The 14,781-nt window shown below is 49.3% G+C and overlaps 1 protein-coding gene across 1 annotated transcript in view; it reads right to left on the bottom strand.

Annotated features, from left to right (window-relative positions):
- RCAN3 (regulator of calcineurin 3) overlaps window positions 1-14,781 on the bottom strand; it is a 124,046-nt gene that overhangs the window by 35,226 nt on the left and 74,039 nt on the right. Inside the window, exon 2 of the mRNA XM_085636910.1 lies at window positions 7,279-7,503. Coding sequence (XP_085493036.1) covers window positions 7,279-7,476 — 198 coding nt within the window. The 5' untranslated portion in view covers window positions 7,477-7,503. The remainder of the gene's footprint in view (window positions 1-7,278; window positions 7,504-14,781) is intronic.

Below are 14,781 nucleotides of genomic sequence, written 5' to 3'. Positions count from 1 at the left end.
CCTTACCCACTGCAGGGGCCATGGGTGATGACCTAAGGTTGGAACAAAGAGCCTCAGATGAAGTGGAAGGCCTGGGAGGTGCCTTACCCACTGCAGGGGCCACGGGTGGTGACCTAAGGTTGGAACAGAGAGCCTCAGATGAAGTGGCAGGCCTGGGAGGTGCCTTACCCACTGCAGGGGCCACGGGTGGTGACCTAAGGTTGGAACAGAGAGCCTCAGATGAAGTGGCAGGCCTGGAAGGTTCCTTACCCACTGCAGGGGCCATGGGTGGTGACCTAAGGTTGGAACAGAGAGCCTCAGATGCAGTGACAGGCCTGGGAGGCGTCTTACCCACTGCAGGGGCCACGGGTGGTGACCTAAGGTTGGAACAAAGAGCCTCAGATGAAGTGGCAGGCCTGGGAGGTGCCTTACCCACTGCAGAGGCCACGGGTGGTGACCTAAGGTTGGAACAAAGAGCCTCAGATAAAGTGGCAGGCCTGGGAGGTTCCTTACCCACTGCAGGGGCCATGGGTGGTGACCTAAGGTTGGAACAGAGAGCCTCAGATGCAGTGACAGGCCTGGGAGGCGTCTTACCCACTGCAGGGGCCACGGGTGGTGACCTAAGGTTGGAACAAAGAGCCTCAGATGAAGTGGCAGGCCTGGGAGGTGCCTTACCCACTGCAGAGGCCACGGGTGGTGACCTAAGGTTGGAACAGAGAGCCTCAGATGAAGTGGCAGGCCTGGGAGGCGTCTTACCCACTGCAGGGGCCACGGGTGGTGACCTAAGGTTGGAACAAAGAGCCTCAGATGAAGTGGCAGGCCTGGGAGGTGCCTTACCCACTGCAGGGGCCACGGGTGGTGACCTAAGGTTGGAACAGAGCCTCAGATGAAGTGGCAGGCCTGGGAGGCGTCTTACCCACTGCAGGGGCCACGGGTGGTGACCTAAGGTTGGAACAAAGAGCCTCAGATGAAGTGGCAGGCCTGGGAGGTGCCTTACCCACTGCAGGGGCCACGGGTGGTGACCTAAGGTTGGAACACAGAGCCTCAGATGAAGTGGCAGGCCTGGGAGGTGCCTTACCCACTGCAGGGGCCACGGGTGGTGACCTAAGGTTGGAACAGAGAGCCTCAGATGAAGTGGCAGGCCTGGGAGGTGCCTTACCCACTGCAGGGGCCACGGGTGGTGACCTAAGGTTGGAACAAAGAGCCTCAGATAAAGTGGCAGGCCTGGGAGGTGCCTTACCCACTGCAGGGGCCACGGGTGGTGACCTAAGGTTGGAACAAAGAGCCTCAGATGAAGTGGCAGGCCTGGGAGGTGCCTTACCCACTGCAGGGGCCACGGGTGGTGACCTAAGGTTGGAACTAAGAGCCTCAGATGACGTGGCAGGCCTGGGAGGTGCCTTACCCACTGCAGGGGCCACGGGTGGTGACCTAAGGTTGGAACAAAGAGCCTCAGATGAAGTGGCAGGCCTGGGCGGCGGCTGACCTTCTACAGGGGTCCTGGCGGTGACCTTACGTTGGAACAGGGACTGTTACAAGAAGTGGCAGGCCTGGGCAGTGGCCCTCGTCTTCAGGAGGGGCAGCCTCTGAGTGGAGTCATCTGTGATAGTGTGTGTTTGTGTGATATATTTGTATCGAGTTGTCGATATAACAGTGGTGATCATTCAAGAACAGTTGCTGAGAGAACCTTAGATATAAATTAATTTGTACCAATAGCGTGAGAGCGCGTCTTTGGAAGTTGCGGAATCCATGCCAGTCAGGACGCTTCGCCTCAGCTTTGGTATGATTCCCCTCTCCAACGTCAGCAGCACCAGCCGCTCAAGCTTATGGAAGATTGGCAGTCGACACAGTATTGCTTGTTTTCACAAAACATTTGGCGTAATCTTCACTTTTTTCGGCTTTAAAATCCCCTATTGTGGTTTTTATATTCATATTATTTGATTGCTTATTTGTTAGTTATAAACACAAGTTGCATTTAATTTAATTTATTTGAACAACTTGGTGCCTAATTAGGATGGACTACTGACTGCCATCGCATCGGGAATGAGACCACCCGACAAGGAGTCGGCGGTCCCACCCGTCATATTACGATAAGACCACCGTGTGGGTGGTCGGAAACTGCCTTTTTCCACTGTGGCTTGTGCTGCTGCCCTTTTTCGCAGCACCAGTTACAGTAGTTAAAGCTTGTGAATATCCATGTACCGTGTGCTAAGCACCATGTGGTGCCTGCCACATGGTGCATAGATGTGTGGGGGGCCGCTACAAGTGGCCATCAGGACACTTTGCAGTGGTCCACGGGCATCGGGGCCCTGCTTGGGGCCCCCAAAGTCCCTTTCGGGCTGCCCTTTCAAGGCAGTGGGACCGTCATAAAAAGGCTGTTGGAAATGGACATCGTAATCCTGACGGCATTCCATTCAGAATCACGATTACAACCGCTGCCCCGTTGTGATCTGTAGATCCGGTCTGCGGCATCGGTCCAACCCCGACAGTCAAGGGTCCAACCGCCTGCATCGTAGGCCTGAAAGCCTGTCTGTTGGTGGGACCCCCATCGATGGCCTGTCGGTGGGCATCATAAAGAGGCCCTACGCTCTTTTATGTTGGACTCAGTTTGATTCGATAGTTCAGTAATGACTTGCTATGCGTCGCCGAAGTGTTCACTGGCGCGTCATAGTGTTTAATGTTCATTTGCGCCACTCTTCATACCTGCATTTCAGCAGCCATCAATGTGTCGCAGAGCCAGTGAGGAGGTGGAAAGCCTCGCTGATTGACGCTCTGCGTAACATTCAATAAGAGAGAGGAACCTCCAGGGAGTTGAGGCTCCAGGTTTGGTGCAGAAGACAAGGACAACGGCTGACACCTTGAGTGAAGTCACTCAGGGCCCCATTACGATCTTGGCGGATGGGATACGAATTACAAGTTCCATCGGCTAAAATAGGATTGCAATACAGCGGATGGGATCTCGGTCACGTTTGTGGTGGAGTATCCCGTCCGCCAAACACGTCATCCGGCCCACATTCTTAATAGCTTTGCTAGAAGACCATAGCTGCCGGAGCCGGGGGGAGGCAGCAGCTCCCGTGGTGTGGAACAGCATCCTTGTGGTTCCAGTGAGTAACAATTTGAAGAGTGAGGTCACCGAATAATCCTTACCGGCTCCTTTTGGAGCTTAAGTGGGTGAGCAAGAGCCTGAAGGGAGGGGTGGGGGGATGAATGCAGCGACAGGTTGCATTACTGTTATTGTGTTGCAATGTTCCTTGTTTTTTAGCGTGGCAGCCCCTGTTATTGTCACCATTTTGTTTGTTCTTTTAGCTACTGCTGCACCTATATTCTATGCACTAGGAAAGGAGTTTGATAGTTTAAATAAACACTATAAAGGTATAACCTTAGTGTGTCTATTCATGGTGGAAGAGGATTTGGAGCCTACTAACAACAAATACTCCTGTGAGTCTGACAGGACTGATTGTTACCCAGAATGCACCCTCTCCACTTAGTGTGCAGGACATTGGTTGGGTTATAGGCCGCTGAGTTCTCAGGATTGGGACATTGACTGAGTACTTGTTGTCAAAGGGGATAGGGTTTAGAATCCAGATAAACGTATCAGATTTAGTGAGGTACAATTGGGAACTGCACGGAGAGACCGAGGACCTCGCCCCCTCGGATCCCCACAGCACGGGCACTCCATGCTTCCTTCTCGGAGATGGTCAGTTGTCTCTGGGTGCTCCCCATGCTGGGAACAGTCTCTCCTCCAGCAGGGCCAGGCATACTCCTAGCCGCTCTCAGAAGGTCGACAGGCTTCATGGCATTTTAGACACACCGCCTCCTCCACCAAAAGGTGGAGGCTTCGGTGATGTCCTCTCACCTCCAAGTGACGGGCGACAGGCAGATAACAGTCCCAGTCACGCAGCAGCTCTTCAAGTACCCTGGGGAGCACTCTCTTCCTTGGTCAAGAAGACGTTGGAACTGGAAGGGAGTGCGGTGGTTTGTGTCCCACTTCTGTACACATTTTCCGAGCAGAGGAAGTGGACCCACCGTCTAAGGCTTCAGGTCCAGGTTGTTTTCTCTTTCAAATGTCATTGTCTGGCTATTCCTCTGAGTCTCCACCTTCCAACTGCAGGAAATACACTTCCATTGGCTGGAGAAGCCGTCGTCATCCACGTCCTTGAGCCGTGGCAAACCAGGTACATTCAAAATGTACACAGACTCATATCTACTACGATGTCTCCGCCACTCACACCACACATGCATGGGATTCAGGGCAAAGTTATGGGGTTCTGGGGGAACCCGTAACCGCATAACTTTACAGAGGATGGGGATAAAGTCTGGACTTCATACAACATTCTCTGTGCCCCCCCTTAGGTCACAAGGTTACAAACCTTGGAATCCCAGAGTCTCATGCACTCTTTGGATCTGGTCCATAAATGCAGCTACGAAGATGTCCCTCGTGACCAGAATCTTCGGAATCCAGGCACTTCAATGACAGCTTAAAAGGAATTCAAACTTCTTCCATGTGGGCTTTGCTTGCTTCAGTAAGGGGCAGTTGTTAAAAAAATGTGATTACAAGACGTTGTCGTAATTTCAGTACCAATTTTTTTGCGACCACTAATATATTTGGCAAACCTACCTATGGGTCTCAAAATATGGAATCGGGGTGCATCGCAATGCCACCCACCTCATTAACATTTATGAGACCCTTATTTACATCACGAATTGATACTCTGATTGCTGGTCATCCCAGGGATGGTGGCCTGCTAGGGCCAGCAAACCACCAGGGCTATCGTCGACTTTAAATCAAGTAAACTTTACTCATTTTTAATGCAGCCCATTTTCCTTAAAGGGGCTACGTTTAAAATACGTTTTCTTTTCTTGACAAGTTATTTGAGAGCTCGCAGTGGTCCCGTGGACACTCCCTAAAATGAGATGCTTCTTTTACAGCGTTACAGCGTTCCATTGCTCCACAGGACGGTTCCAGGCAAAGAAATGCGAGTGAATGCATGTAGTGACATCTACATATAATAACATGCAGCCTAATTCAAATTCGTAGGATCAGAATTTAAATCCCATTTCATAACATTTGTGAAATGTTGTTCAACTGCAGCCTTCGTCCTTAGCAGTTTGTAGAGTGATCACTTGTGTCAATACAGATACTGCGGACTTGTCAGCACAATGTCTTGTACTGTTTCCTTCACACAAATGACAAAACGATAAGGACCATCCTGAAAGCTTCTCCGGTCAGATGACCATCACCTGCCCAAGCCATGGAGCAAGATCCGGTAGTCCTGCTACGAGCTGCTGAGGAGCCCATGGTCCAGTCTGGATCTTCTAAGCCCATGGTCCAGTCTGGATCTTCTAAGCCCATGGTCCACTCTGGATCTTCTGAGCCCATGGTCCAGTCTGGATCTTCTAAGCCCATGTTCCAGAGTAGATCTTCTAAGCCCATGTTCCAGTCTGGATCTTCTAAGCCCCTGGTCCAGTCTGGATCTTCTAAGCCCATGGTCCAGAGTGGATCTTCTAAGCCCATGGTCCAGTCTGGATCTTCTAAGCCCATGGTCCAGTCTGGATCTTCTAAGCCCCTGGTCCAGTCTGGATCTTCTAAGCCCCTGGTCCAGTCTGGATCTTCTAAGCCCCTGGTCCAGTCTGGATCTTCCAAGCCCCTGGTCCAGTCTGGATCTTCCAAGCCCCTGGTCCAGGCTGGATCTTCCAAGCCCCTGGTCCAGGCTGGATCTTCCAAGCCCCTGGTCCAGGCTGGATCTTCCAAGCCCCTGGTCCAGGCTGGATCTTCCAAGCCCCTGGTCCAGGCTGGATCTTCTAAGCCCCTGGTCCAGGCTGGATCTTCTAAGCCCCTGGTCCAGGCTGGATCTTCTAAGCCCCTGGTCCAGGCTGGATCTTCTAAGCCCCTGGTCCAGGCTGGATCTTCTAAGCCCCTGGTCCAGGCTGGATCTTCTAAGCCCCTGGTCCAAACTGGATCTTCTAAGCCCATGGTCCAGTCTGGATCTTCTAAGCCCATGGTCCAGTCTGGATCTTCTAAGCCCATGGTCCAGTCTGGATCTTCTAAGCCCATGGTCCAGTCTGGATCTTCTAAGCCCATGGTCCAGTCTGGATCTTCTAAGCCCATGGTCCAGTCTGGATCTTCTAAGCCCATGGTCCAGTCTGGATCTTCTAAGCCCATGGTCCAGGCCCCATGGCCCCTGATCAAAGTGAGTTGCAGTTTGTTAACTCTCTCATGAATGTTAATGAGGTAGGTCGCCCATGTTCCATGTCTGATCCTCTAAGCCCATGGTCCGCACTCGATCCTCTAAGCACATGGTCCAAACTCGATCCTCTAAGCCCATGGTCTGCGCTCGAACCTCTAAGCCCATGGTCCACGCTCGATCCTCTAAACCATAGTGTTGTAATGTTTGTTAACTAAATCTGTTCCTCATTCACTACTTTTGGTTCCTGTCTCTTTTCCCCATAAGAAAGGCATACAATACTGATCTCTGCGTCACATAGTTTCAGGTTATATTTTTTGAGGGATCGTTGTCTAACTTTTGCGTCCCCTTTGCCTTGCTACGGACTCTTTTGGAAGACTACCAGTTACCTCTAGCTCTGCCTTATGCCTTCTGGCAGCTCCACTGAGAAGGGTTCCACCCGCCAGTACTTGGCATCTCCTCTGGACCCTCCGCTAGAGGATTTTTATGCCATTGGTTTTGTCTCCGCCACAGTGACTTCATTCGGAGGCCTTCACAGTGTTATTGATTCCACTAAAGGAGGGCGGTGCCGACTAAGAGTGATCAGCCTTACCTTGGAGTACAGAACGAGATCAAGGTGCGACGGTTGCATCCTGCACTTGATAATAGTGTGAAACACGCACTAATACGGGGCCAATGAAACTACAAGCACGCAATCTGTGATATGTGTCAGCATATGGTCCCGGAGGAGCATGCTACTCGCTGAAAAAGCGCTTTGACGCCCCGTCAGGGGTAGTAAGCGGTATATAAATGCATTTAAATACAATACAATTCATGGCATACTATGAGCGGTGGTAAAGGAAATGCACACAGATAAATCATTACACTGAAAGCACCATCATGATGAGAGCTGAGTAGCCGGGCACAGATTCAGACACCACAAAAATTCGGCTGGAGAAGGATCTGGAGTCATCAGTCTCAGCCATTGTTGTTGTTTTTTTGACACATTCTCTGTTACAATGGTCCTTACACATGAAAATCACTGTAAATTACATGGGAAAGTGTTGCATACCATTTCATACCCTCATGCCCTTTTTGTTGAAGACTAGAGGAGACAACCAGACATGTGTTGACTTACCCTTTGATCCTCGACCTCAAAGACGGAATCGTGGACACTGCAAGCAAAGAGCGATGTGGGCAGGTCACTCAGATCCATCATTTCTTCCAGGTCATCGTCATTCTCCCCAAAGATCATCTCTTCCTCCTCCTCCTCTTGGTCGCTGCTGTACAGGTCGGACTGGCTGTCGCTCCACGACTTGATGCTGTTGCGGAGCATTGTGCACCGATCTCTGAAGAACAGGACCTGGGGGACAACAGATAGAGACAGGACACAAGGACGATCAATAACCGGTCCAGCAGATACAGACAGGACACATGGACGATCAAGAACCGGTCCAGCAGATAAAGCTAGGACACAAGGAAGATCAAGAACCGGTAGAGCAGATACAGACAGGACACATGGACGATCAATAACGGGTCCAGCAGATACAGACAGGACACAAGGACGATCAATAACCGGTCCAGCAGATACAGACAGGCCACTAGGACGATCAATAACCGGTCCAGTCGATACAGACAGGACACAAGGACGCTCAATAACCGGCCCAGCAGATACAGACAGGACACAAGGACGATCACTAACCGGTCCAGCAGACACAGACAGGACACATGGACGATAAATAACCGGTCCAGCAGATAAAGACAGGACACATGGACGATCAATAACCGGTCCAGCAGATAAAGACAGGACACATGGACAATCAAGAACCAGTCAAGCAGACACAGACAGGACACATGGACAATCAAGAACCGGCTCAGCAGATACAGACAGGACACATGGACGATCAATTACCGGCCCAGCAGATACAGACAGGACACAAGGGCGATCAAGAACCAGTCCAGCAGATACAGACAGGACACATGGACGATCAAGAACCGGTCCAGCAGATACAGATAGGACACAAGGACGATCAATAAATAGGACACATGGACAATCAATAACCGGTCCAGCAGACACAGACAGGACACATGGATGATCAATAAACGGTCCAGCAGATACAGACAGGACACATGGATGATCAATAACCGGCCCAGCAGTTACAGACAGGACACAAGGACGATCAATAACCGGTCCAGCAGATACAGACAGGACACAAGGACGATCAAGAACCGGTCCAGCAGACACAGATAGGACACATGGACGATCAAGAACCGGTCCAGCAGACACAGACAGGACACATGGACGATCAAGAACTGGTCTAGCAGACACAGACAGGACACATGGGTGATCAATAACCGGTCCAGCAGATACAGACAGGACACATGGACGATCAAGAACCGGTCCAATCTCAACTATAAGGGTCGTTGCTCTACAGCGATAGGAAAAGGGCAACCAAGAGATACAAAATCACAACCTTGCTTGTGCCCAGCACAACCTTAACACAACAGTAGTAGGTCACACTCGACTTGTCAGGAGGCAAAGACAAGCTAATGCTGATGCACAATTTATAATCAAAACCACTAGTTTTGAAAATAAATCAATTACTCATGGGACAGTTTCATGACACTGTTTTCTTTCAGGTATAAAGAAGGTCAGAAAGAACTTTGTTTTGTTAGTGCCACCGAGTTTCTACTATGTATCACCAGGTGATTGTGTCACAGATGTCATGCTCTGTGCCAAACTAATAATGCCCTACCTTCCTGCCATGGGGTCATGTGTGTCAAAGATATTTTACTAAATGGCATCATGTTAGTACCCTGACTCCTTTCGATGTGAGAAGTGCCCTATACTATTTTCAATATGGCACTATATCGGTGCCCAGGGTTAAGGCAGCGTGCCACCATCATGAAAACGGAGGCAGCCTGCTGAAGTTGGCATGGATTGGAAGCCTCAGTTCAGCTATCCTACCTCAAATCAAATTTTTTAAGAGCATGAATTAGAGTGGTACACATCCTAAAAAATGTCATGTTCATGGAATTCACATTTTTTCAAGACAGGGGAAAAAACTTGGTGCCTTCCACAAGTGACACTCAATTTTATAATGAAGCAATGTAAATATGGCATAATAAATCAATAAAAGGTAAGCAGTGTTTGTTTGGGGCTAACATCTACGGTAAGAAAACAAGCCCAAAACTGAGCAGTGTAACCCACCACCGACCTCTAGACATGAAATGCAAAGTGTGCCCAATAATTTATGCAGCACGGGCAGCAGTAATCCCTACAACCACCATGTGCCTTGTTTTAGAGGCTCCTATAGAGGCCCTCATGGGCCAATAAAAACTCTTAGCTGGATCGCAGTCTCCACTCGATCCCGGTTACTCAGGGTCGTTCGGAGGGCGTTCACAGTCTGCCGAACCCCATCTACTGGGACTGAGAAATCGCAATTGTAGCGTCCTCACCAGCCTGGGTGACCACCAATGGCTACGCCACATAAGGAGCTTGGTATTACACGTCTTTATTCATCTATGTGTAAACGCGAACTCCACATTCTAAACCAGCCTTCATTGCCTTCCGCTCTAGCGCTTACGTCACAGCTCTACGGAGTCCATAAGGAGCCAAAAGATTTCCGTCATTGCTAACTCACAAGATACTTCATCTCCCCTTCTGTTAAATAAAAATTAACAATTTTTTACAAATATATACACAATCATAGCTCTTTGATGAGCCTTGTGGTGCTCTGATTACTCGTCCCGATTTGAACTTCAGTAACTGGAAATAGTAGTGTCTATGATTTGCTTTTGCAATGCAGGAGCAATGGCCGTGTAGGAGTCTTCACTTGTCCTTTCAGAACCAGTCTCTTCATTGACATCAATACCTGACGAGCGTTGAGCCACATGTTGGAAATGTGAGGAACCTTGCGGAATGGACTTCCCATGATGTTGAGCAGTCACATGTGTCCTTTGGTGGTCACGAGAAATGGCTCAGCATCAAAGTGAACATCAGACTTTTGTTTTCTTGACTGACGAACAAGCCCTTGATTTCTAGTGAAAACATTGTCTTTTGCCTCTTCTTGCTTGTCTGCATAGGTCTTCATTTTCTTTTTATGAGCCAAGTCTTTGATAAGAGTTTCTTCCTCTGTATTTGATCTTCGGTTAGCCCAGTTGTTTGTTTTCTTTTTGTTTATCTTTTAACCTGTTTTTAGCTGTGTTGTGTTATTCTGAAATCTGTTTCCCTTACCTAAAAAGCGCCGGGACACTCTTTTTGAGTAACCGTTGCGCTATACAAAAGAATAAATAACATAACATAACATAACATTGAGGTAGCTTGGTCGTCATTGATCTCCCGAACATCCAGGTCGCAGAGATTTCACTTGTGGTCGAGTGTGTGGTTGAACGGTAAGCTCGCAAGGTAAACTTTAACACAGTATTAAGGTGAGCTTTTCCAATACAGCACGCTGCACAGTTGTTTATGGGTGGGCCATTACGTCAATTCTTTGTATCTGGGACTTCCTGAATATCTACTGGGTCGTCTACATTTCATTCAGAATACGGCAGCCAGGGCTATCTTCTTAACTAGGCCCAGAACACATACCTCTCAACTCTTGTCCTCAGTTCACTGGCTTCCAGTTCAAAAAAGAATTTATTTCAAAGCTTTAGTCCTGGTTTTCAAGGCTTTCCATGGGATCGGGGCCCCATATCTAAGGGAAATATTTCAGCCTTACATGCCTCAGCGCTCTTTAAGATATTCTACCCAGTGCCTGATCTTGACTCCAAGGGTCAGGCTCTCATGGGTAGGAGGAAGATCTTTCCAGTTAGTAGCATCCCGACTCTGGAATAACCTCCCTCCCTTGCTGCGACAGAGTCCGGATCTTCTGACTTTTAGGCGGAATCTGAAGACGTGGCTTTTCCAGCTACAGGATTTTCTTGTACTGTGGTTGGGGGCTTTTGTTTGTCAGTAGTTATGGTGGTCTTTTCTTAGCGCCGGGACACTCTTTGGAGTAGCCGCACGCTCTACAAATTCCAGATAGCATAACATAACATTGTCAGATAATAAGATCGGAGCAACACTCCATGTCGCAAAGATGCCATCTAATCTCTCAATGAGTTTCTTGAGTGATCGATGAGAGATCTTCTATCGTAGGAAAATGGGAGTACTCGTCAACAGTCACCATCGGGTAATGTCAGTTGTCAAGAGGATCAAAGACGTCAATAGCAGTTCTTTCCCATGCATGCTTTGGCAACTCTGACATGTTTAAGGTGTGCAGAGTAGTTTCTAAGAAAGGCAGTTGCATAGGTGACAGGCCTTCAACACTCTTTCAACCCTCTCATCGATATAAAGAAACCAGATTCAGTCTAGGAGAGCTTGTTTTGTATGTTCCACACTGTCGTTCATGGGCCACTCCAATTATCTTTTGTTGCAAGCTTTCTGAAATGACAATTCTCGAACTTCTCAGGATAATGCCTGCTTGAGTAATGGACAGTTCATCTTTAACATTTTTAAACTTCTGGCATTCACTGTCACTGGTAAGACTGATGTGTGATATTGTCTGTAGGAGAGTAGGGTCTGCTATCCTATGGTCACCCCAAATTTTTGCTTTTTGCTTCACTGGTTTTTGACATATTGAGGCTGTGGGCCTGCCAATCAGACCCCCAGCCTGCTGTTCTCTCTACTAAATTAAAACTATGCACCCTAGGTGCATAACCAATTGGAAGTGGATCACCCTGTCAGCCCCTGTACCAGTGTACACTAGGTACCCAGGGCATTGGTGTACCCAAGGCCTGCCAAGGGCTGCAGCATGTATTATGCCACCCCTGGCTTGGCCTAACAATTTGACACAACTGGCTGATCACTCAGCTGGGGTAAGTTGGTGTAATCACCTCTTACTTAGGTGTAGTATACCTATACCTAACCTTAAATGGGACACCTGGTAACCTATAAGTCACTCCTATGGCAGGCCTTAACAATCCTGAAGGCAGAGTGCTTGGTTCCATGTGAGATGGTGCTCTGGCATGAGCTGAGCCTGTCTGCAGTGGTCGGAACAACTTCCTTCTACTGTTTCCAGATATCGTCATACCATATACTCTTAAGTGCATTATGAACCTCGCGGTTAAATGCTATCTTTGGTTTGGCTTTATCAAAACATGTCGAGTAAGGTGTCATACGAATTGGAATACTAACCCCTCGCCAATTCTGGCGACGGGGTTAGCATTCCACCCTTCTAGAGGGACACGACATGTACAGTACCTGAAACCCGGGTAAAATCAGACATAGCCTCAGCTCCACAAAATGGATGCTGCCACCACAGACACAAGTCTGCCCTCCTGCTGCTGGGAGTCCTTCCAGCTTGGGAGGTGTGGACAAAGGGTTTCCTGCCAGGGGAGGTGCGTGCACCACCCCAGACAGGATTTTGTGTATTGGTCAGGTAGGGCTTGAAAGAAACCAGACATGCCTGTGGCTCACAAGGAGCCTCGGTGCATATGCCAGTTCAAACCGGTCCTGGGGCACACCAGTCCCGGGCCTGGGGCGAGCTGGACAAAGGATTGGGGGTGTAACCACCCCCCTTCCTGGTCCCACCCATAGGGAGGGACCTAGCAGGTAGTCCGGCCCCTAGAATCCGAATAAAGGTAGGAGCTGTGTCCTAAGACTTCAGACATCCTGGAATCAACTTAAAACTAAGAAGAAGACGGGAACTTCGACGCTCTGCTGCACAGAGGACTGAAGCCAATCTCCCCTGTGGTCAGGGAGTGACCACCTTGCTAACGCAAGCACCATCCAGCGAATCAACGTCTGCTTTGCCGCCGCCTCCCGCCGGAGCCCGAGCCCAGAGACTGACAAGACCTGGACCTCCAGACCTCTCACCGCCCGATCCACAGTCCCTGCAAAGAGGAGACCCGTGGAGGCACCGAGACACGTGGAGCCAGCCATCTTGAAACGACTACGACAAGCTGACCAGTGCAACAACCGAGGCTCCCTCCAAGTTGTGCTTTGGGTCCTGAGAAGCCCAACCCTCGAGCAGCATCTGCACCAAAGGTGAGCCCTCCAGCATCTCCACGATCTGCGTGGGGCCCTTCTGCATTTTGCCACTCGACGCGCCTAACCGGTTGCTGGCCCGCTGGCTAGTGGCCATCTTGGCGACGAAATCTACGACAAACACCGCTGGTCTGGTTGCTCCAGACTGGCCCTTGCTCCCCTCCAAAGGAGCAGTTCCTCTGACCTTGCTGGTCAGAACCATCAGCTTATCTCCTTGCCTACAACAATTGCTTTTGCCAAGGCTTGTTTGCTTCGATCAAGTCGCCGACACCGCCGACAGCGAGAGCCTGCGTGGGACAGCTCGTGACTCGACTCCTGGACGTCGTCGACCTTCAGGGACCACGTGGCTGCAGAGTCAAGCTACACCTTCCTTCCTGTTTGCACCCGACATCGCCTGGTACCCACCTGGTGCCACGCTGGTCACTGGCTAGTGACTGTGAACACTGTCCCCTCTGCTTTCAGGTCTTCAACATCTCCGATCCACTCTGGGATCAACTGCATCTCTTCCCGACCGACCGCCTGCAGCACTTTTGTCTACAGGCCCCACGGAACAGATAGAAGAAACCCGACGCACTTCGAGGCCTATGCACCCGCTTCCTGTGGGTGAGGTAAAGCTGGCACACCTGTGCCCAAGTGTAGTATTACATCTCTAGTGCCTGTGTTCCAAATCTTAAGTTCCTAGGTCATCCGGAAGATTCCTTTTGCAGTAACTTTGTACTTTTTACGCACCCATTGAAACCTATGGGAGCACGCGTGTGACTATTTGCTCTGCACACGCCACCCGTGGACCTCCTGGTCACTAACTGACGTTAGCTCCTTGTAGGCCCAGCGATTCTAGAGGCCCTAGGCCTTTTCCCTTTTCTGTTCGTGGTACTTATACCACTATTTTAGTATATGGTTCGAGTGGCCACCAGGGCCTATCCATATAAAGTGCAACTTCTGTGTATTCTGTGATAATCTTGTTTGACGATTTGTGCTCCTGTGCTCATAAAGAGACTAGGGGTTACTTTGAGAAATAAATACATATATATTTTGAATATATATCTGTGTGGTGTCCTTTCATTGGTATAAAAGGGGGTTACTACTGGTAAAACAGCTTGCTTAACACGCATCACGAGTTTAGCCTCAAAGACTGCTTAGCCTACGCTACCACTAGGGCAGCTAGTCCAAAAAGGTTGACTTACAACCACACCATAAGGGTTGCTTGGCATGGTACAAGGTGGTCACTAGAACTAGTGAACAGCATATACCAGGCCAACTTCTCACAATGTCCTTTAATTTTAACATGTCACTATCTTGACCCATGACAGTGACAATTTGTTCTATCGAAATTGCAGCTGGTGTGCTTGATTTCACAATGATATTTATGTAGGCCACAGCCGTCTTAGAAGGGGGACCATGAGCTTGTACAGATATTTTGTAACTGTATTCTTGTAATCATAAACCCCACTGTTCAATGCGAGGAGGCCTCTTGGCGTTTGGATTGCCAAAGATGGTCAATAATGCTCGATGATCTGTCACAAGCGTGAAAGCTTTCTATATAAGAACATGTAGAAATGTTTACAAGCCCAAACCACTGATGAACTTTCTTTCTCAAGTTGTGAATAGGCA

Source organism: Triturus cristatus, chromosome 12, assembly GCF_964204655.1.
Source record: "Triturus cristatus chromosome 12, aTriCri1.1, whole genome shotgun sequence".
Taxonomy (NCBI): Eukaryota; Metazoa; Chordata; class Amphibia; order Caudata; family Salamandridae; genus Triturus; species Triturus cristatus.
This window is presented reverse-complemented; position numbering and strand designations above follow the sequence as displayed.